The sequence below is a fragment of the Bos taurus genome, chromosome 9 (genome assembly GCF_002263795.3).
Source record: "Bos taurus isolate L1 Dominette 01449 registration number 42190680 breed Hereford chromosome 9, ARS-UCD2.0, whole genome shotgun sequence".
NCBI classification, from domain to species: domain Eukaryota; kingdom Metazoa; phylum Chordata; class Mammalia; order Artiodactyla; family Bovidae; genus Bos; species Bos taurus.
The window spans coordinates 23,837,974-23,861,591 of NC_037336.1; the positions used below are offsets into that span (position 1 = coordinate 23,837,974).

The 23,618-nt window shown below is 37.6% G+C and overlaps 1 protein-coding gene across 1 annotated transcript; it reads left to right on the forward strand.

Annotated features, from left to right (window-relative positions):
- Nucleotides 1–3,392: 3,392 nt before the first annotated feature.
- KIAA0408 lies at nt 3,393–23,618 on the forward strand. Its single transcript, XM_010808387.4, has 6 exons — nt 3,393–3,615; nt 10,213–10,467; nt 15,012–15,371; nt 15,460–15,539; nt 17,861–19,193; nt 21,237–23,618. The coding sequence occupies exons 2-6, from the start codon at nt 10,333–10,335 to the stop codon at nt 21,408–21,410; spliced, it is 2,082 nt and encodes a 693-aa protein (XP_010806689.2). The 5' UTR covers nt 3,393–3,615; nt 10,213–10,332; the 3' UTR covers nt 21,411–23,618.

Below are 23,618 nucleotides of genomic sequence, written 5' to 3' on the forward strand. Positions count from 1 at the left end.
AGAGAGTTCTATTAAACAACTGAGATGTTTCATGAAGCACTTTATTTTTATTAAATAGATATAATTTGTTAAAATTTATACTTTTCAAATTAGAAGACTTTTTAAGCAGTTTTGGTTTCAGAAAAATGCAGAAAGTCCTGAGAGTTTCCATATAAAGCATTTTAAAAATTGCAAAGGGCAGATACTATACTGTAAGGAAGGATTATTTAAGATTTGCCACCTGTAATAGCTTCTAAATTTTAATATGCTATGAGTTCAGTTTTTCAAAGTCATCCCTTCCAATTTTTTCCATCTCTTTACAATAAAAATAGAAAAACAGTACTCCTTTAGCTGGCAAATGTGTTTAAAGAGTAAAGGAAGAAGGGCCTGAAAATTGTACAAGCAAGAAATCAGAAGCTACCCAATCTAATATACGGCCAGAGCTGTAATAGCATAAAGAGATGAAATAAATAACTACTTTGTGGTGCTTCAAAATCATTCTTCAGATAGAGAACTGTAAATGAAATGTGCATTATATGCTAAAGACAAAGTCGGTGCTTTAATCCCCAGGTTTTTTATGATCACTCAGTTAAAATTCTTTTTCTTCTTATTCTAACCAAGGACTTATATTATTGAACGATACAAACTTTTCAAGATAAATAGTTACAAATACTGTCTTATATGACTGCTGCATCATACTTGGAAGATGAAATATTAGTATTAGTCCCCTCATTTGGACTTAGAAAAAGTGAGTTTAAGATTTGGCAAGGCTAGAAGTCAGTGTCTTATGCCCAAAACTCTCATCCCTGGGTTCTATTCCTTACCTTGAGCTCGTTGGAATTTTAAACTTTGAGGCACTCCCCCAGGAATTAGCAGACCTGGATTCTGTTCCTGATGTTGCTAGTAAATGGCTTTGTGACCCTGAGTAAATAACATCGAGGCCTCTTCCCTCAGCTGTAAAATGAGAAGCTTGACTGGACAGTTGCAGTTTTTTCTGGCTATAAAATTCTATAAGTCTGGAAACACCTCCTAGTGACATTTATGCTCTCAATATTCCTCTTGCCCCCTTTCCAAAACGTTTTAGTTTGTGGCTTAATATCATCATTTATACAGATCATTTCAAACCCTTTCCAGGATTTTCTGTTTTTGTTTCTTGACAGCAGCTTGCGTTTCTACATTTACTTTAAGTATTATTATATGCATTTTTTTACATATTTGTTATACATTGAAAAAGGATTAGTATGACATCAGATACAAATGATTCTTCCAAATTCTCTCCAAGGTATAGAGCAATAATTTGAGTCAGTTTCACATTAGAAGTTTTAAATATTTAAATGGGTTCAAAGTAACCTGTATTATGCAACAAACTGCACTTTTTCTATAAGGTTTTCAGCCATTATGACTCCTGCTTGAAAATGTCAGGAACTTCTAAATGTCTGAGTATTACTCTATGGCTGGGCATACTGGCATCAGTCTTTAAAATCCATTTGCTTTGTGTACATAAGAGCAGGAACTTTTCTTAAAACAAATTTCCTTAAAAGTTTTAGTGGTAAGGTTCAGAAATACCTGTGCTGAATATTTATTGCCTTTATATGCTATCATCTAATTGTATTACTTTATTTCTTTAAGTATGAAATATAGCTTGGAAATATTAGCTAATACACATAAAATTATACAACAGAAAAGGTTGGTAAATACTAGAAAAAAATGGTAGACTTGGGTGAAATTCCATCAGTTTTTCATCCCTTATTTTTATTCTATATATAATTTAAGGTCAACTTTACCATGACAAGATGCAGATGAAACAACTGCAAAAAATAATTACTGGAACATCTGTCAAAAATGACATTGAAATAGGTACTATTGAGTGAAGTACAGAGGAGAGAGAATGTAATTCTTTTGTAATTAGCTACATATTATCTGAAGTTCTGATAGGGTGTGGAAAACTGTCTGAATTTGATTTACAAAAGACACATTGAAATTAAGAGGTCTGGAGTGACAGAGAGGGAGGAGAAACAATTTCATTAGATAATTCTGTAGAGATGCCTTGGGGATATTCCTTTCCCCCCAACTCCCACCTCCACCCCCATGCCAAGATCTTCCTTCTGTCCTGATAAGGATGGAGGCAGAATGAGCTAACATTTCCTAGTACCTGGTACTGTAAGTCCTTCCCCCACCCCCCATACTCTTAAAACATCCCTACTAAGTAAATTATCCCTTTACAGAATTAACAAACTCGAAGTTCACACAGATAAGTGGTAGCAGTAATTTGAAACCAATATCTCTGTGACAAAATTCCAGGGTCCTCAATTAGAGAATCCAGTTCTAAGACCTACTCCTCTGATGTAGTCAAGCTTCTGTGAATTTCAGCAAGATACTTGGCCTCTTTGAGCCCTGATTTTATCAGTAAAATTGGATTCATATCTACAGACACATTTTCTGCAAGAGTGAACTAAAATGAAGATACATTAGTTATTAGAAGTACTTAGCACAGAGCTGTGCAGAGTTGTCTCTCCATGAGTCATCACTATTATTACTATAACTACTATTGTTGTTAATTGCTTTTGAGATTATGAGGCTGGGCTTTCGAAACACAAAGTATGATTTCATTTAATTGTCCTACGTATACTTAAGTCCTACTATGAGAAGGTTATACATAGTAAACATTTTAGCTCCCCATGAACCATTTATCTGGAAGCAGCAAAATACTGTGAGAGTGAATATGTAGTGCCTTAAGGACCACACAGACTTTGGACTTGAGGATAAGCCCTTATTATTTAAAGTTTTATCTAGCATATTTGCTGAATTAGCCTGCAGCATGCCTTAATTGAAAACAAGTAACTCATTGTTTCTTTTTTCCTTCCCACAATAAATACCGTCCTTTCCCATGGTATCTAATTTCCTCTAGCAGAAAGACATCACCATCGCTATAGATATAGGCAGCAAGCTACCAATGAATCACAAAGGAGGAGGCTAGTCTTTATGTGCCATTTCTACCTTATTTCAAGACAGAAGTTTGATACATCTTCACAAATCTTTTGAGATTATATATATGAAATTTCTGCCACATAAAACACCAACTTCCAAAGGGACCAAAAAGCGCAGTTCTGAAAGGGGGGAAGAGAGAGGTAGGCCAGATGATTCTTGCCTGTAAACAAGGAGTTAACTTTTCCAAATAAGTGAAATCTAAAATTGGCCATTGTCATCGTGAGATATTAACACCAGCTCTTTTGGCAAGTTTAGAAATACTGGGCTCCCTTATAAAAGTTAAAAATGTCCTGGACCTGGAGTTGTTTACCCAGAGTAGGAGCTGCTCTAAAGTTACAGAGCTCTGGTTGGAAGAGGTGACTCGAAGGCCGCCTCCGAGAAACTGACGTCACAGTAGTCTCAGCTGCCGCTGTGACACTGGGCTGAGCAGCTTTTTGATTTGTGAAAGTGGTAGAGATTTCAAAGGGACTTGTCAGTACTTCTCTGTTGAATGGTTGGACTGATTTTATATTCCCATTTCATGCAAAGAAGCAAGATTCACTGCTCCAAGACGTCAAAGGCTTTTCACTCTAAAACAACCAGTTGTCCTCCCATTGCTAGGTTGACCGGTGGTTGGACCTCTGTAGGATTTCTCCCCAGTGCAAAAAGGTATGTTTGTTTTCTGACAGTTTGAAAGCAAGTGAGTAATTGTGGCAAAATATAGAGAGGGGCTGCTGCTGACATGTTTAAAGCTGTGGATACGGTTTAAGTGGAGGGTGATTTCAACATCTGCTTGATTCAGCATCAGTGCCTGGGCTTCAAAACAGTGGGGCGGGGTGCGTAACGGATTTTACTGACTCCCAGGGAAGAAAGGGTTCAGCTGCCGTGAGTGGATATCCTGACTCTGGACTGATGGTGCCATCCGCTCTGTGAGACGGTTTTTCAAACACTGCTTCTCAGAACTTTGAAGACCGCTTTCCCTGCTGTAGGATTTCACTAAATTTATTTATTTGAAAACTAGTTTCATTAGGATGAAGACTTTTTAACATTTGCCGAGTAAAGTTCACAGTCTTTGAAATTGTTGGCATTTGAAAATGGCAGGGAAAAATAAATCAGTGTGGTTTCATCCAAGATGATGGTTTACTCACTGCATGATAAGTGTTTCTGTAATTTGAGTTGAAGTGCATAACATTCATAATGGGTTCATCTGCAGTTAGGAGGGAACCTTAATCTATGTCTTCTACTGTTTAAGCTGGTTAACTTTAGGCATCTGTTTATCCTTGGATATTTTCTAGTTTGAATATATAACTGAAGAGAGAACAAAAAGATAACGGAAAGGCAAAATTGATTTTTCAGAATTGTGTGTGGTAATATCCCTTTGACCCTATTGGAAGATAAAGAACATGTTGAAATAGCCAGTTTTAAAAATTCCCTTTTGCCTTGTAACAGAATCAAGTCATGGTTTTCTTTGGAAAGATGCCTTTGCCAGTGAACACTAAGGGAGGAATAAGGTCTGTTAATCAGTTGAATTGTTGCAAGTGATTCCTAATAGCCTGGAGAAAGGGCTGGAGAATCCTGGAAGCAAATGGTGTGTAACTTTGATGGGTATAGACAAGGGAATTCCTGATTCCTCAAAGTTAAGAGGAAGCAAAGCATCTCCAAGGCAAACGGTTGTTCTAGGAATTGTGAGGTTGGCAGTACCAGTGGCATTCCTATTGGAATGTGTAACCTCCTACAAATGAAAATGTTTCCATGATATGAAAAGTAGCATGTTTAGGGAAAGGAAATCAGAGAATAGGAAACAAACTAGGAACAAAACTTTCCAAAGGGAGAAGTTGCCATCCAGTCTGCTCTCCTAACATTGTTTCATTTGTTTGGCTAAAATCCAGTTTTTAGTGGGGAAGATGAAGGTTGAACTGGTAATGATGAAGGTGTAGTTAAGAGTGGAGCATCCCTCAGATGAAGAAGTGTTACCATGGCCTACATGAGCCTAACATGGAAAATGGAACTGATTTATTGTGAAATTCCTGTGTTGCTCCTAAATTTTGCTTCCTAGTAGGGCCGGAAGGTTAGCAGAACTTCTTTTCCTCTCATCATCATACTTATGCAACCCACTCACAACTCTTCTACAAATCTGGCTTCCGGCCTTGGGGAGGGAGAGGTGGGTTAAAGTGGATTATGTAATGCTCACTTAGAGTTGTTGGGGGAAGAATGTGTGCATGACTGAGTAATGCAACTCCCTCTGATACTTCACATGTGCTCTTACACATTTTATTCTGAATGAAATTCTGGAGACAGTGAAGTGAAATGGAGAGTCAAGGAGACCTGGGGAGGGATGTAGATAGCAGAAATTCTTCTTTCTCTCCCACGGAGATACCAGTATCTGTGGGCGAAAAAGAGAGATAGCTAGGAACAAAGAGAACTTTGATATTGGCCTCCGCAGAAAGCACTGAAATTGAGTTTTTGAATCGGTTGAGCCATTTTACCCCATAACTTTTCATTTCAGAACATTATGTCCCTACAAAATTGCCCTATTTAGTTGGATTTTTTTTTTTAACATTTAGGGAGAATTATAACAAGAACAGTTTTATGTAGGATTCATCTACTCAGATTTTTACTAACAATAAAAAAAATTCCTAAATCTTTAACTTGCCTTCTGTTCTTAAAATACTTGAAAAACACTGAAGGCAAAGGAAAACCATTAAAAATATGAGTCCACACAATTATACTTGCTTCTGTGAATTTTCTAATTAAATCAAAATCATAGTTTTATCTAGAGGAAGATAGATTAAAGAAAGAAGGGTGCAGGGGAAGACCAAAAAAAGAGAGAGGGAGAAAGGAGAGAGGAGAAAGCAGCCCTTTATTGAGCACCTAGTATGATCCGAAACGGTGTTAGGTGCTTGGATTAAGCATTCTCTCTCTTGCATATTTAATCCTCACAAAATGCTTTGGACCCCACTTTATTTTTGGAGGAGAAAGCAATATATTCAGCTGTATTATATTTGACATTTGTGACAAGACATAGACAGTGAAAAGTACAATAAACCCACAGAATTTGACACAGACATTGCTCTATGGGAATTTTCTCTCAAAGGCTTGTTTTTGATCCGTAGCCATTGAGTTTTGTGGCACTAGATGTGGCTCTAGTCTTGGAAAAGAGAAGCTCTGTAGAAGCTCTGGTCCTTCTCCGTATTAAGTGATGAGTTTGGCTTTTTGCAATTAAGTGCAGGGTTCTGTCTGCTTCAGGAACATTACCTGGATTCATGTGTAGTCCTGTTACCAGGAGCAAGCCTGATTGAAGGTTTTCCTGGATGATGTTCTTCAAGTAGGTAAAAAAGAAAAGGGTCTGTTGCCCTTTAACCCTGATTTGAAAGTGGTTCAAGAAGAATTTTAAATGAAAAGAAAAATTGAAGCCATTTGCTACATAATTGTAGGAGACTCTTATGATGATTTCTGTACATTTAGTGTTTAAAGACGGAATGAAACATGGACTATCATAGCACCTCTTTTCTAGTCGCTTGAAATTAGCCTGCTCTCTTTCTATAACTTGATTGGTTAAATTTGCAACTTTCTCTTGATATCTTAAAGCATTCCACTCTTCCTAAGAGGTTTTAATGTTAAATATCTGCTAGTCTGCAAGATAGTTTTAGCTCACAAGTAATTACATATAGTAAAGCAGTCTGTATTCTCTGAAAATTAGCACTGTCTCCATTTCCTGTGAATTAGATGAACCCAATGGCACCCCACTCCAGTATTCTTGCCTGGAAAATCCCATGGACGGAGGAGCCTGGTGGGCTGCAGTCCATGGGGTCGCTAAGAGTTGGACATGACTAAGTGACTTCCCTTTCACTTTTCACTTTCATGCATTGGAGAAGGAAATGGCAACCCACTCCAGTGTTCTTGCCTGGAGAATCCCAGGGACAGAGGAGCCTAGTGGCCTGCTGTCTATGGGGTCACACCGAGTCAGATACGACTGAAGCGACTTAGCAGCAGCAGCAGAAGATTAATAAGTAATCAAAATCAGTAACAGATTTACTAAGACACAAAGTTCTGTGTATTCTTTACTCTCTTTCTTATGTTATGTCTTCATCGACACATTATTTTGGGGCAACTTCCATTTGCTGTGGCACGCACCTCTGGTCACTGTCTCATAGGGCTGGAGGGTAGCAAAAGGAGGGAAGGGGGACAGAGAGGATGGAAAATGAGATTAGCAAAACTGGATAAAATTGAGACACGGTAGTGTTTTTAATGGCTAAATCTGAAATTACTTCTTTTTCTTGGATAAATTAGTCACAGTAGAGTGCCAAAGAAGTAGGTAAGAATGATCAAAGTATCTGTAACAAATTTTTTGAGAGAAGAATAACCATATAGGTCCTAACATCATTGGGGTGTTTTTTGAGGGTGGAGCCCTGCATATAGCACTGATATTCTTTGACCCTTATTAGTCTCTTATAATTCATTAATAGATTGCAGCTCAAAAGTGTATGTTTGGCACAGTTTAGCACATGATATGCACATTCAGGACAGCCTGACCAAAAAAAAAATCAAATGTCTTCAATGTTTATATTTGGGATATGAAATATGCGGCCTTCTATGACTGCAAACTGAGGCTTGCTGCCTGGTTTTGTGGGCTTCATTTGACAATGCCAGCACCCAGGCAGCTATGACTCTTGAGAATTAGCTCAAAAGTAGCATCATCTGCCACCTCATAAGTCAAGGCACTTTGGTCATGGCCTAAAAAGTTGAAGAGTTAAAGACTTCTTTTAGGCATGATTATCTTAGATGGAGATTTGAACATTTTAAGCATGCTTTTCTACCCATTAAAAATGTATCTGGCTTTACTAACAAAAATACTTTCAGTGGAAGTCAGCACAAGATTTTTTTTTAAACAAGAAATAGGGGAAATTTTATCTTTCTCAAATCTCTTTTTATTCATGTCATTTAATCTTTATAATAACCTTGTGGATATCCCCCATTCTAATGTAAGTAAATAAATCTCAGAAATTTTAGATGAGTTATAAAAGAGTTACCAATCAGGTATTTTAAAATTCATCTTAAAATCCTGAGTACACATGCCCTAAATGCTAGAAATCTAATTATTTCAGTCAGTGCTTAGTATGATCAAAGATTTCCCTGCAAAGTGATTAAAACATTTTCTTCAATACTCTAAATTCAGTATCAGAACATACATTCTGATATCTAGTCTATTCAGTTCAGTTCAGTTGCTCAGTCGTGTCTGACTCTTTGCGACCCCATGAATTGCAGCACACCAGGCCCCCCTGTCCATCACCAACTCCCGGGATTTACCCACACTCATGTCCATTGAGTTGGTGATGCCATCCAGCCATCTCATCCTCTGTTGTCCCTTTCTCCTCCTGCCCCCAATCCCTCCCAGCATCAGAGTCTTTTCCAATGAGTCAACTCTTCGCATGAGGTGGCCAAAGTATTGGAGTTTCAGCTTTAGCATCAGTCCTTCCAAAGAACACCCAGGACTGATCTCCTTTAGAATGGACTGGTTGGATCTCCTTGCAGTCTAAGGGACTCTCAAGAGTCTTCTCCAAGACCACAGTTCAAAAGCATCAATTCTTCAGTGCTTAGCTTTCTTCACAGTCCAACTTTCACATCCATATATGACCACAGGAAAAACCATAGCCTTGACTAGATGGACCTTTGTTCTCTGCTTTTGAATATGCTATCTAGGTTGGTCATAACTTTCCTTCCAAGGAGTAAGCATCTTTTAATTTCATGGCTGCAGTCACCATCTGCAGTGATTTTGGAGCCCAGAAAATAAAGACTGCCACTGTTTGCACTGTTTCCCCATCTATTTCTCATGAAGTGCTGGGACCAGATGCCATGATCTTCATTTTCTGAATGTTGAGCTTTAAGCCAACTTTTTCACTTTCCTCTTTCACTTTCATCAAGAGGCTTTTTAGTTCCTCTTCACTTTCTGCCATAAGGGTGGTGTCATCTGCATATCTGAGGTTACTGATATTTCTTCCGGCAATCTTGATTCCAGCTTGTGCTTCTTCCAGCCCAACGTTTCTCATGATGTAGTCTGCATATAATTTAAATAAGCAGGGTGACAATATACAGCTTTGACGTACTCCTTTTCCTATTTGGAACCAGTCTGTTGTTCCATGTCCAGTTCTAACTGTTGCTTCTTGACCTGTATACAAATTTCTCAAGAGGCAGGTCAGGTGGTCTGGTATTCCCATCTCTTTCAGAATTTTCCACAGTTTATTGTGATCCACACAGTCAAAGGCTTTGGCATAGTCAATAAAGCAGAAATAGATGTTTTTCTGGAGCTCTCTTGCTTTTTCGATGATCCAGCGGATGTTGGCAATTTGATCTCTAGTTCCTCTGCCTTTTCGAAAACCAGCTTGGACATCTGCAAGTTCATGGTTCACGTATTGCTGAAACCTGACTTGGAGAATTTTGAGCATTACTTTACTAGCGTGTGAAATGAGTGCAACTGTGTGGTAGTTTGAGTATTCTTTGGCATTGCCTTTCTTTGGGATTGGAGTGAAAACTGACCTTTTCCAGTCCTGTGGCCACTGCTGAGTTTTCCAAATTTGCTATTAGAAGGAAAAGAGAGCATGGATAAGTTCTAACATGGTTTTCAGAATAATTTTGCTGCTTTAGTATTTTACTTGATGAAATAAAATAATGACAATATTTTTCCATGTTTTAGTTTGGTTTCTTGCTGATACCATCAGTCCCAGATTGACTACCAACATTGGGGTCTTATTGATACAGTAACTACATTTGCCACAAGATTGAGCTCTTCAGTATAAAGTGAAGACTGTAGCATAGCACTGTCTCAGGACTTTAAAAATCATAAAATTATATAATCTGGTTGCATCAGAACAGAAGGAGTAATTCTACTGCAGAAGAATCTACCACAGTTGTGTAGCTGTGACTATCCGGTTGAATTTCATACTTCCACTCTTAAATAGTCATGAAAAATTCTATCTTTAGATTAGGTGGTTAGTTTAAGGAATACTTATATCTCACACATGCATTTAACCATCCTGTCCACTGTAATTTTGCTGTCTGGTTTCAGAAAGAGGAAGAAAAAAAACCTGAACGATACTTTTTTTTTGTTTTTGATTGTGCTAGTCTCTTCTTAAGCAGATATTTTTGTCATCTCTTCTTTTGAGTCCAATTTTCCTGTGGTTTGTTTATGTCAATGGCTCTTGACAGTCTGATAAAATGTTTCCAGAAAGCACATGGATTTGGAACTCTCTCTTGTTATGTTTATATTAGGCTTTGTTTTAAAGGCAAGTGAGACGGCTTCAAATAAAACAGCTCCAAGCGTCCAAGAAACAGTTAAGAGAAGGCAGAGACGAACAGAAATACCCCTTCACTAACACTCACACGGTTGCCATGGACCTGCACAAGCAGTGGGAGAACACAGAGGCTAACTGGCACAAGGAAAAAATGGAATTACTGGACCAGTTTGACAATGAAAGAAAGGAATGGGAAAGTCAATGGAAGATAATGCAGAAGAAGATAGAAGAGGTACGTGTTGATTTGTTTGAATACTTTGGAAACTTAAAACTCAGAATGAAAATCCTTTTGGCTTGTTTTGTATTGGAAACTGTTTTTACTTTCCAATTCTACCTAAAAGATACATGTCTCAGTGATACTTAATTAGACTGAAAATAGCATAACCTAACCCATTGGTAGTGTAGAGACTATACTTATTTTATAACTTGGCATGAAAACTCTAAAATATGTCAATTTACTCTTTTCTGACTAAAATTCTGATGGCATCAAAAGTGAGGGATGTATTTTGCATGAGTTTTCAAATGCTGAGCTCAGTGTGAAAATAAAAGAAAAACATAATTAGTGGAACATACCTTTGGATTATTACAATTGGGCATTAAAACTAGATCTTTTCTGAGATAATTTATGAATAACATCTACTAAAGGAAATTATGTACTCAATAATTCAGTATAACCAAAAGGAGTGTCGTATTTCAAAAAGAAAATGACAGTGGACATATTTATCCTGGCAAGGTGCACCACATTTATTGGCACATTTATTATAAAAGAGTATGAAAAATGACATGCCCAGAATCTGATACAAATAATAATTTAATCCCTTCAGCCTGTTGGACCTTGAATATTTCCTTTAGTTATCTGCATTGACGTATATTCAGGCTTGTTCCAACTGAAAATTATTTATACTTATCTTGCTTTCTTGTAACATCCCTGCTGTTGACTTACATGGTTTTGGGCACATTGTCAAGACAGTTATTTTAACAGACTCCTTGGTCTTCATTCACAGGCAATCAATGCTGATGCTTTGTTTATAGTGCAAATAATTTTCTTATTAACAGCCATGTAATTAGTTATGAATAAAATAAAAATTGGCATGCTAAAAGGAAAAATAAAAAAAGAATAGCCATTACTCTATTAGAGAATTCCAGGGACAGACCATGGGGTTGCAAAGAGTTGGACATGACTGAGTGACTAACACATGGCCGTTAGACTGTTCTTGGAAAATCCAGCTGAGAAGTCAGGCATGTAGTAGATGATTGCAGATTGAAAGGAGAATTTGCTTCTTGTCCTTCTATAGTTTGGAAAATACATTTTGCTTCCTCTGTTAACTCCTCCACCCAGAGTTCAATTGGATCAAAAAGGAGATGGCTAAATCAGAGTCTACAATGCCAGTTTGAAACCTGAACTCATAGGTCACTGGCTTCTCAAGGTTTGGAAAATCCATTAAATAATAGTCTCAGATAATTCTAGCATCTGAGCAAAATAATTAAGGGAGTCAGGATTAGTCTAGCCCATTGTTTAAGCCATGTAGCTTAAGATGGTAGCTAAGACAGTCTGCTGTCTGGTTAAATTTGTTAATGTCAAATAATTATTCTGACAGCTCTGCTGATTCCATCTATGGAGGATATGAGCCCTATCAATTAGCAGGCATTAAACATACTTCCAACTTAGGTGATAGTCCGTAAAAATACTGACAGAAGGAATGGAATATTTTTTCTTTATCTTGGATAGTAGCTGTGGTGCTATTTATGTCATGATGCATGCATGGTACAGCACCATACCTGAGAATATGTTTGAAAAATGTGCTTACCCAGACTACCCACCCAGAGAGGATGCTCTACAATACCTGAAGACTAGCATTGTGTCCCCCTTGTCATAACAATACAGTTGTCCCTCAGTAGACACGGGAAATGGCTCCAGGAGACCCCATGGATACCAAAATTCATGGATACTCTCAAGTTCCTTATATAAAATGGCAGAGTATGTATGTATCCTTTTCCACTCCCAGTATTTGTACCTGTAATAATGTACCTTTAATATCTTCCTGCTTAGAAGCGACAAAGCTGGGTTAGAAAAGATTGGGAAAAACAGGAAATTGTCCTCACATGTCATAGAAAGTCAAGACAATATTGTTAACTAAAATTAAAAGTCTACACTTGGAAAAATGTAAGATACTACAAGCGTGTGCATGTGTGCGTGCTAGTCACTTCAGTCGTGTCCGACTCTCTCAACCCTGTGGACTGTAGCCCACCAGGCTCCTCTGTCCATAAGGTTCTCCAGGCAAGAATATGGAGTGCATTGCCACGTCCTCCTCCAAGGGATCTTCCCGATCCAGGGATCGAACTTGTGTCTCTTATGTCTCCTGCATTGGCAGGCAGGTTCTTTAGTAGCACCAGACTAAGAGACTGTATTTCTTTCTTATTTATCACAAATTCTGTGTTTTAAATCAGACACAACTTATTAAGTCATATGCTAGAAAATTTGACAATTTTAGGTGCAGGCTTATAACTTCTGTGATTCCAAGTAAATATATCATTAGTGAAAGGATCAGTATTGGGTATTAAGATGCTAATGATTCTTTTTTCAGCCACTATCCACAATCATTGCATTTGCTGTTACAAAGTGAAGATGTAGATACTTGGATCTTTGAAACCTAGACTGATCCAGATAGTTACTCTTAACAGAGTTAATAGACAGCTGGGAATTTTTCTTTTTTTTAATCACTTTGCCATCTTTCCTGCCTGTGTCCTTTGTTTGAATGATCAGATACCCATTGAAAACAGCTGAGGACCAAGTAACAGATTTCCTTGCACAGAATAAATGGTTTCCCAATAGTATAATGTTTTTTGTTTTTTCATACGTCACCTAAGTCCCCAAGAGAATTTAAGATGTCAAATAGAATTCTGTGTAAATTAAAGTATTTCAAAACGAGAAGAGAAAGGTGAAATGAAGATAAGAGGAAGGATCCCTTGCAAAATGCATGCAGCAGGTCTGTCTTTCTAGCAAGTAACAAACAATTATCAGATGCATATTTCTCAATATTCAGGAAACAAAATCAGACTAATTTTCCAGAAATAGTACTTTGGTCCCTAATTTTACATTGAAGCAATTTTGTTTTCACCCATGACTCCTCTATAAGAGGACAGTGCCACCAAGAACATCCTTAGATTTAGCCTGGTGCTTTTGAGGGTTGCTTCTTATTATGCCCCTCAAGGTCGGCCAAAATTATAATGCCCACAGAAGTTCAGTGCAGATAATTTTACGGGAGCCAAAATGGTTGATTCATGATGGCAATTTGATGCTATCCTGACTTTATCCAATGACAAATTTATGACTAGGGCAATAAATGCACTGCATATCCTTCAGGCATTAAATATGTTCTAGTGCTTCTCTCTGAGATTTGCATAAATACTGAGCAGAAATTAATCTGTTATTCTTTGATTAATAGATCTCGTGCAGATATAGGATGTGATTGTAAAATGTAGAGTCATTTGCTTTAATAGTTCTCTGACAGTCTTTGGAATTTGACAAGCTTTCTCAGAACTCAAGCCTGAAGAGAAAGTCACTAATTGCCTGCAGGTTAAACTAAATCCTCAAGAAATAATTTGGGGCAATTAATAAACTAATAGATGATCAAAGCCTTAGAGTTCAATTGTATTACATAGGACAGGCTCACATTTAATTAGGACAAAGGAAGAAACTTTTTTTGAATGTATATAGCCTTGGAAGTAAAAAAAAAAAAGCAAGTCTGAGAATTACCTACTCCTCACTCACGTAACATCCTAAAGAAGCGTCTTTTGATGATGAGACAATTACTTAGGGGACAGAATGAGCTGAGTTACTATGTGAGATTGTCAGTCATTTAGACAGTTCAATGTTGACTTACAAGTAGGATCATATATTTTTAAAATATGGCCTTAATGTTGGTTAAATTAGAGCACATTACCAGTAATTGGAAGAAGGCAATGGCAACCCATTCCAGTACTCTTGCCTGGAAGATCCCATGGACGGAGGAGCCTGGTAGGCTGCAGTCCATGGGGTCGCCAGGAGTCGGACACGACTGAGCGACTTCACTTTCACTTTACACTTTCATGCACTGGAGAAGGAAATGGCAACCCACTCCAGTATTCTCGCCTGGAGAATCCCAGGGATGGGGGAGCCTGGTGGGCTGCCGTCTATGGGGTTGCACAGAGTCAGACACGACTGAAGCGACTTAGCAGCAGCAGCCAGTAATTGATTGAGGTCATTCCAATTTTGTTAACAGTGCCCTGTATCATTATGACATCTATATATAAACGCAGGTTTCTGTCATTTTTGAATGAATTGATTTCTAGTCAAATAGAAATTACCTTCTTTGCCCTACTACATGTAGTCTTTATGGTTCATCAAAAGTTGCTCCACCTAATCCAGATTTAAAAGCATAGTTTGGAAGCATAAGCATTAGTGCCCTGGAGCAGTCTATGTATGCATGCGTGCTAAGTAGCTTAAGTCATGTCTGACCCTAGGGACTGTAGCCCACCAGGCTCCCCTGTCCATGGGATTCTTTAGGCAAGAATATTAGAGTGGGTTGCCATTTCCTTCTCCAAGGGATCTTCCCAACCTAGGGATCAAACCCAAGTCTCTTATATTTCCTGCAGTGGCAAGTGGGTTCTTTAGTGCCACCTGGGAAGACCCACTATATAGTAATATGGCTAAGAGAACTCAGAACACTGTGTTTAGGATCAAAACTATTGAGAAAGTGGGTTAGGGGGAAAACTTTATCTTTGTTTTCCTTATAGCTCTGCCATGAAGTAAAGCGTCGGAGGAAAATCAACGTGAGTGAACGTGCTAAGGTCATTGATCTTGATTGTGAGAAGGCTGTTGGAGATAAAATGGAATCTTCTCCAGATTACCCCAATTCAGGACAATGTAAATTTACAGGGATACATCCCAGGGACATTCTGGGGAAAAAAGATAAAACAGAGCAGAGTTTACTCAGGGAAAGAAATCAAGTGTGCAAGGAACAAAAAACAATCAAAAAATCAAAAGTAGGGTATATGGATTCTGAAGCCAGAGACAACCAAAAAGAACATGGGGCCTGGCCTGACCTGAGGACTTCTGAGGCAGAGAACAAGAGCTGCTCTGGCGCCCTCAACACAGTAAGTAAGACGGGATTTGCCTTGGACTGTTTCTAAAGAAATATTTACATTTCAAAGGGCTAACATGATATTGCTTATATGTATAAAGGCTCTTGAAGAACTTGCCAAAGTTAGTGAAGAATTATGCAACTTTCAAGAGGAAATTCGAAAGCGGTCTAACCACAGAAGGTAGGCTGGTACATCTATGATGATTTTTATGTTGAAAAATCAAGACGGATATTGTTTTAAGTTAATGAGTCCAAATTACCTTTCACATTTAACACTTTGTTAGCAAGAATTAGTAATGTTACTAAAATCTGTTATTTTAGGAGATAAAAGCTTAAATTGTACATTTCTTTGTTCATTAATTCTTAAAGTAAATCTTGTTTTCTTTATAATTTGACTATTATGTGTACTTTACTTTTTATTGATGTTTAGTTTAGTTATACTTGCCCTTGTGCTCAGTCACTCAGTCATATCTGACTCTTTGCGACCCTAGGAACTGTAGAGCCCACCAGGTTCCTCTGTCCATGGAATTTTCCAGGCAAAAATACTGGAGTGGGTTGCTATGCCCTCCTCCAGGGGATCTTCCCGACCCAGGGATCAAACCCACATCTCCTTTGCCTTCTGCATTGGCAGGTGGATTCCTTCCCACTGAGCCACCTGGAAAACCCCAACACTCACCATAATAAATAGTAAATTAACAAGTGTATGCAATGGCATTCTTTTTGTTTGGAGTATTTGCCCAGTGGAACAGTATGCTGGGTTAACCTAGTTAAATACATCTTTAAGCTAAGTCGCTTCAGTCATGCCTGACTCTGTGCGACCCCATAGACGGCAGCTCACCAGGCTCCCCCATCCCTGGGATTCTCCAGGCAAGAACACTGGAGTGGGTTGCCATTTCCTTCTCCAATGCATGAAAGTGAACAGTCAAAGTGAAATTGTTCAGTCGTGTCCGACTCTTAGCGACCCCATGGACTACAGCCCACCAGGCTCCTCTGTCCCTGGGATTTTCCACTCCAGAGTGGGGTGCCATTGCCTTCTCCAAATACATCTTTAAGCTGTGTCAAATTTAACAGTATGGTGTTTTAATTTTATAATGATGTTCTGCTGAAATATTCTGAATTATTTATTTCTCTACATTTATTATGTATATAATGAAAGCATTCATAATTTTCAGAACAACGTACTGTAAATACATACCCACATATGTATTTACACAGTGCTGTAAAAATGCTGTTTCAGTTCAGAAACACCTATATAATTCTAAGGGTAAGTTTTAGCCAAATTGAAAAATAAATTGGATTCTCTGCAAGTTAAGTGATGGATTGCTCTAAAATCACCATTTATCTCCTTGTGGGACAGCGTACTTCTCTGAGAAGCTATAGCAATGTGAACCCTTATTTTTCTTCATCTCTTTGGAAGCTCAGAGAGAATTTTTGTACTGACTTAACAACAGATTTTACTTACCCAACCATGTTTTATACATAATTTTGCCTTCCACTTTTCCCATTTAGCTTTTGCCTAGTAGGCATTCATCTGTGCTTTATTATAAGCTATCTCATAATGGAAGTTAAATTGGTATAAATGTGGTTTCTATTTATCAATATGATTAATTAATGTTAATTTGTGAACCCACATTATTGCTACATTTAGGTTTTTATTTCGATAATTCAGAAAATTCTTACTTTCCAATTTGCTTTTACAAACCATCCCTGGTATAAAGTTCTCACTGTGACTTCATGGCCTTTATAAAAAAAGCTCAAAATTCTTAATATGTAATTCAAAGTTATTACAATTTGACCTAGCATTTCTCTCTTATTTGTCATCATTCTTTCCCACTCTGTTTTATATTCCATCTATGCCAGATTACTCACTGTAGCTTGAGCAGCCACATGATTTTTACTGCAGCTTTTTAAAAAAAATATGTCCTTTACTCATCAGAAAAAAAAAAAAAAAGCTCACTTTTCTTTCTTGTCCAAATAACACCTCCCATTTGGTATTGCTCATGTCTCTCTGTGCTTTGATTCAGATTTCTGGAATGAAATAGAATGTTATTTCATTAATTTCTTAGAGTATTATTTCAAATTCGAGGGGAGGAGATTGAGCTCAGAAGACATTATGAATAGGAATTCAGTAGGCCAAGCTGACATAAGGAAATGGCAAGAGAAAACCTATGGAAATGGGAACACCAATAGGAGACACCCAAGAGACTACACAAAGTCTAAATGTAGGTGAAGTTTCAGGTAATAGAAGAAAATGAGAGACAGTTAAAAAGACAGTTTGGGTCAGACTACGTATATAGTCTTGAATACAACACTGAGTGGTGGTCTTTATCCTACAGCAAAAGTGACTTGAAGTTTTGTACTAGGAAATTTATATAAAAATATTGTTTAAGGAAGTTGTGACTCCTTTTCCTATATCAGAATCCATTGTTTTAGGCCCAGTGTCTTTTAAGAGCTTATCATAAACAAAGTCATCACTAATATAGCATGCTTTATAATTTTTAGGATGAAGTCAGATTCTTTTCTCCAGGAAACACCAAATGTAATGAATACACTTCATGGAGGTCACATGATCAACAACAGCCAGTGCATTCCTTCAACCAGTTTAGAAAACGAAAAATGGAAAAACAGAAAAAATCTGAGCTGTACCAATGTTTTCCAGAACAATTCCAAGAAAAAAGATGGAATTGATACAACTGATCCGAAAAGAAGTGAAACTCCACCAATTCCTCCTCCAAGAAGCACATCTCGAAATTTTCCTAGCTCATATTCTGCACAAGCCCATGAAAGTTGGAAGGAATGTTTAGACCACAGCAGCTGGGTGGCCCAAGAGGGTCAAGGTGAAAAGAACAGCCACCCTCATTTTTTCTGGAAGCATGATGAGATGCCGCTGCTGGGTCTAAATGAAGGGAAGACTCTGAATGATGGTATCACGTTTCCTTCTTTGGCACCAGAAGCCAAAGTAGATAACAAGCCTCCATGTAATGAAAATACTGGACTTAGCATGTGGTCGTGCAACACTGGGGTTTGTGCAAAAAATAGCCCCTCTACACTGTGGTTTCAGAAAGCCTGCTCTACTCCCAATAAGCCAAAATATGAAAAGGTAATTCCAGATCACTCTACTAAACCTCCTCCTGATCTTCATATAAGCAATGACTGTAGCTCTTTAGCGTCACAGAGCAGCAGCCCACTGAGAAGTTTCAGTTATGGCTTTGAAAAGACTACTGGGAATGAAAAGCTGGCAAAAAAGACTGATGAATTTAACAGAATTGTATTTAGAACAGATAGAAATTGTCATGCTGTACAACAAAGTCAAAGCTGCTCAGAACAATCCGAAGATCTTCAGCGCTGTGAGACCTTGACTGCGTGCACAGACAACGTCTCAGTCAGTGAGAGTGTTTCTGACGTTCTGAAAACCAGTGCCCCCATGCCTGTGCCCAGGGAAAATGTGCCTGATAATTCCACCAAAAAACCCACACCAGGCCAGTTCAGACAAACGCGGGAGCCCATAAGCCCTCGCAGTTACCGGAATATGCTTCACGAGCATGACTGGAGACCAAGTAGTTTGTCTGGCCGGCCAAGGTCTGCGGACCCCAGGTCAAATTATGGTGTGGTGGAAAAGCTGCTGAAAACCTATGAGACATCTGCGGGGTCTGCATTGCAGAATTCTCGATGCTTCCAGGCCAAGTGGACCAAATGTAGTTCTGATGTCAGTGGTGGAGCCACATTAGGTCAACATTTAGAAAAGCTCCAAATAGAACAAGAGCTTGAGCACAAGACAGCAATGCATGGAGCACAGCAAGTGAGGCAAGGAGTAGATTGGAAAAAGGTAACTGAGGTGAGAAAGCAATTTAACATATTTTGGTGGAACTGCATCCATATTTAGCAATGGCTCAGAGTTCGGTCATTTGCCCATTCATATAAATAGAACATAGGCAAATGTTTTGACATCTTCTTAGTTCTTTGACCCTTCATTTGTGAATAAATATAAACCTTAGGATTGTAACTCAGCACGAACTTTTAAAAGTTTAGTTTTTAAGTCTGGGGTTAGCACATTACAGCTTTTGTTTAAATTCTGAAATAGCAGAAAATATATGTAATAAGTGGGCTCCAGAACAAAATGATCAAGTATTTGTTGTGTTTCTTTCTTAAAGAATATTCTGAATGTGAGTTTGTTCATTTATAGAATTTTATCCTATTAAAGTGTTTATATTTGTTAAAGTATATGGAAAGTATTTTAAAAATAACTTGTATTTTTCTGTTATTAGCTATGATTGGTTCAGTCATTCCCAGAATTTGATTTGTGTTCTTCCTCATGGGATTATTCACATGAATATGAGTTTGGTTTAAAAAAAATCGTTTAAAATAGTGCCTCATAAAGTTATCTTATTGTGGAGCTAAAAGGCAGTATATGAAAAAAAAAATGATAGTATAGCATAAAAACTTTAAAGTCATTATTGTAGGTATAAATTCTTTGTGTGGAAATTGTCCCCCCAAAATGGGTATTTAAACAAACTGTTACCTTTTTTTTATTACAGTATGCTTGCAAAAGAGTATAATCTTAGAGGGGAGAAAAGAGGTTGAAGAGATCTGTATTTACAGTGAAGAGCTATCCATCAGTACCTTATACACATAATTTATAAAAAGCTCCAAGGTGACATATTATTATAATAGGCAATACTTTGAAAATCCTAGTTTTACAAAGCACAGTGTGTATGCAGCATAGTTTGTAAAGGATGCAAGTTGCCTCCTTCTGGTGTGAGCAATTTTTATGTGGTTTTCAAGTCCTACAAAAATATCAGTTTACATCCAGTTGATCAGAAACTTTGTCTGTTTGCCCAAAGTGCAAATAACTATCCTGCTTTTGTATGTCTGTTGTTCAGTTGAGCCCATAGATACCTGTAAGGTCCTCTGGCTTCATGTGGAAGGGCATGGACGTGGGAGCATGTACACAATGATCAGCCCAAAATTCTCATTAACAAATATTATTAAATATTTCCCATTTTTGCAATGATTGGAGATTTGAGAAGGGTCCTCTACTGTAGATCCTTAAGAGCAGTTCTTATATTTGGGACACCCCTGGTGGTCCAGTGGTTAAGAGTCCACCTTCCAATACAGGGGACATGGGACTGATATCTGGTCAGGGAACTAAGATCTCATATGCCCAAGGGGCTACTAACCCCAAGCGCCACAACTAGAGAGATGCCTCACACATGGTAACTGAGAGCCCACTCGGCAACAAAAGACCCCACATGCCCCAATTAAGACCCAGCACAGCCAAAAGTAAATATTTTTAAAAAGAACAAAGTTCTATTTTAAAGTCTTTTGAAGATAATTTTGAAGCTTTTAAAAGATTGATAATAAGAGTGGTTCTTAGTGAACAAAAAAAAAAGATAGCATCAGACAAATCATTTGGTGATTTGTGTCCCTTTTGTTTATGATCTCTAAAAGTGTCAATAACTTGACATAAAATAACCGGACGCAAATTAATTCTTCTTTAAATTATTATCTTTAAAAAACTGAAATATCCTAACACTCCACTAAGGAAAATCTTTAGTTCCATCATATCAATGTTACCTGACATAAACTTTGAGTTCTAACATAAGATTAACTTACATGGTTAGTTCTATGAAATTAGAAATTAGTTGTATTAAAACTTAGTATGACGAGATCCACAAGATTAGAAAATGCCATATTCATATTCAAAGTGAGCTGTTTTGATGAAAACATCCCAGACCACAAATATTAGACAAAGAGATTCTTCAATTTTTCTTGCTTGTAAACATGGTAAATACATTAATCCTACAGTTGGGATCCATAGTATATTAAGCTCATTGTTGGTGCCTGAATGGTGAGGTGAAGGTCTTCTTTTGTGTCTTAGGAATCCATGGCAGTGAAATCCTCACCTGGAAAAGGATTTTCCCGACCTGCCAGACCAGCAAATCGCCGTCTCCCATCCAGATGGGCATCTAGATCTCCTTCAGCACCCCCTGCCTTGCGGAGAACTGCCCACAACTTCCCCATTCCTCTGCGATCAGAAGCATCGATGGTCTAAGTCTCTGGCCTGGATTGCTAGACTACGAAAGTCCTGATTGCCAAACAGAGTATTCCGAGTGTTTACAACCAATTCTCTCTCTTCTGTATCTTTCAAGATTACTGGGACAATTTAAACCTTAACTTCCCATCAGTCTTCAGTGTTTTTAATCTATGGAGTAATTATCTTCTTGTATTTTGATTTCCTAGATCAGAATTTTTTAATGCCATCCTCATTAATTTGCCAATATGATTTACATCGAAACAGTGTACTATATTGTATATTCTGACTTTCTTGCAAGTGGCAGAAAGCAAGGTTATGTGCATGGCTATGTGTTTTGTAGGTGCATGTGTTGATACAGGAAATGTCAGTATGTATTTAGATAAGTAAAACTTATGTGCTAGTGTTGACTTTGAAATTATAACATATATACCTATATATTCTTTGTGTTTATTTAAAAATTTTTAAAATACACAGTATTATTTATATTTTTTGTACCTTTTAATAGGTATCCACTTAAGGCGTTTGAGGTACATATATTAACTAACCACTTTCTTGGCCCCAGCTACATAGAAAACTAACTATACATATACCTAAGGTTAGTAGGTTTCTACAGCCAACTCAGTTCCTTAACCCAAAAAGGATAGACTAATACCATTGATCTCCTCATTTATTCTTTTAAATATTAATAAATAAAAAGTTTAAATAGGTTGAAACAGATCAGCCTTATAAAACAAACATAAAATGTCCACAAAAACTTTTATATATCATTCAGCAGTCTATTATAGCTTTCGCTGTATACTTGATCCTCAGAGCCAGCATAAGACTGCTTTATAAACAACATAACTAAACAATTAATTTATTTTGACAACTTCAGTAACAAACATACCTTAAATATGGTTTAAAAAGAAATTTGGTTAGGCTGAATTCTAATTTTGGCAAAATTTTAGTAAGCTTTTTTTCAGCATTTGGAGCAATGCATATTGTGAGAGGTAAGTTATTCACTTTTTCCTTTTTTAACCTTTTCCCTGAAATTAGTAGATAAGAGACTATTTCAAATTTTTATTAACAAAGAAAATCAGGAACGATATTTCATTGAGAGCTGAATTGTATTTCTTGCAGTGTGCTACATTCAAAAAGCCTTAAACTAACCTTTGGCATCCGTGGGTAGCATAAGGGGCAGAAACTTTTTTGGTGGTTGCACTTTGCCAACAGTGAATATCCATATACTGAGAGCTGACAGAAATAGGAACGTTGAGGTGCTTGGAATTCTACATGAATGATCTTAGAAGCAACTTTGCTGTCCACTGTCTCTGTATAAAGCCAACTACATTATTAGATAGTAATTCTATTTAAGCTTTTCTTTTACTACCAAAAGCTTAACGAATTCTTATTACAACGATATTCAAAGAGCCTTCTCCTTGTGATACATTCTAACAATTTAGGAAAATTCACTTCATCACACCATGATTTGACGTACAGTAATTAATTTTTGAATCCCAGACTGCCTTAAAGGCTCAAGACTGTTGCATGGTGATGGCCAGATTCATATTTTCCGATAAGAAGAGTTTCCGGGAGTTGAGCAGAATTAAACTTCTAGAACGTGAGGTTGGAGCAGATGGTAAGAAAGGGCTACAGATCCAGTCTTTTAATTCTTTTTGTTTCAGGCATATCCTTTTCCATAGGAAGACTGTAAGAGAAAAGTACCCTAGATATCAAGTGATGTCACTCATATAATATGCTGTTCATCTAAAAGGGAGAAGACCCTGGGGAGGTGGGAGACTGTGGCCTAAGATAATGAACCGGAAGATCCTGCTGTGTAACAGTGGGGCACAAGCCTGCCCAAGGGCTGTGCGACAAAGCTCCTCCTCTCCTTCGCTGTATCCCAGGTAGTCTGACGTGGGTCTGTGGTCCTAACTTGAATTACAAGTCAAATATTGAGGGTTGTTTTTTACTTCTTGGCCTCACCCCATAACTACTAAAAGAGAATTTCCAGGGGTGGGGAGGGAATTTTGAGTCCTTAATAACACAGAACAAAATACTTGCTAATTAGGGAGATTTGGAAGCAGTGACATTCATTGATACCCTAATGATGTGTATCATTGGATATATTCATGTTACTTCTCTGGGACTTCCTTATCTGTAAATTAAAAGGGTGATATTGTCACACATCACAATTTTGTGCCACTTGTTCTAACCATCTGAATAAAACAGTGGGATACATTTTAA

Coding starts and splice junctions, on each gene's coding strand:
- KIAA0408 (XM_010808387.4), top strand. CDS start 10,333: ATGGACCTGCACAAGCAGTGGGAGAACACAGAGGCTAACTGGCACAAG. Junction 15,372..15,459: donor GCTCTGGCGCCCTCAACACA/GTAAGTAAGACG, acceptor ATATGTATAAAG/GCTCTTGAAGAACTTGCCAA. Junction 15,540..17,860: donor AAGCGGTCTAACCACAGAAG/GTAGGCTGGTAC, acceptor TATAATTTTTAG/GATGAAGTCAGATTCTTTTC.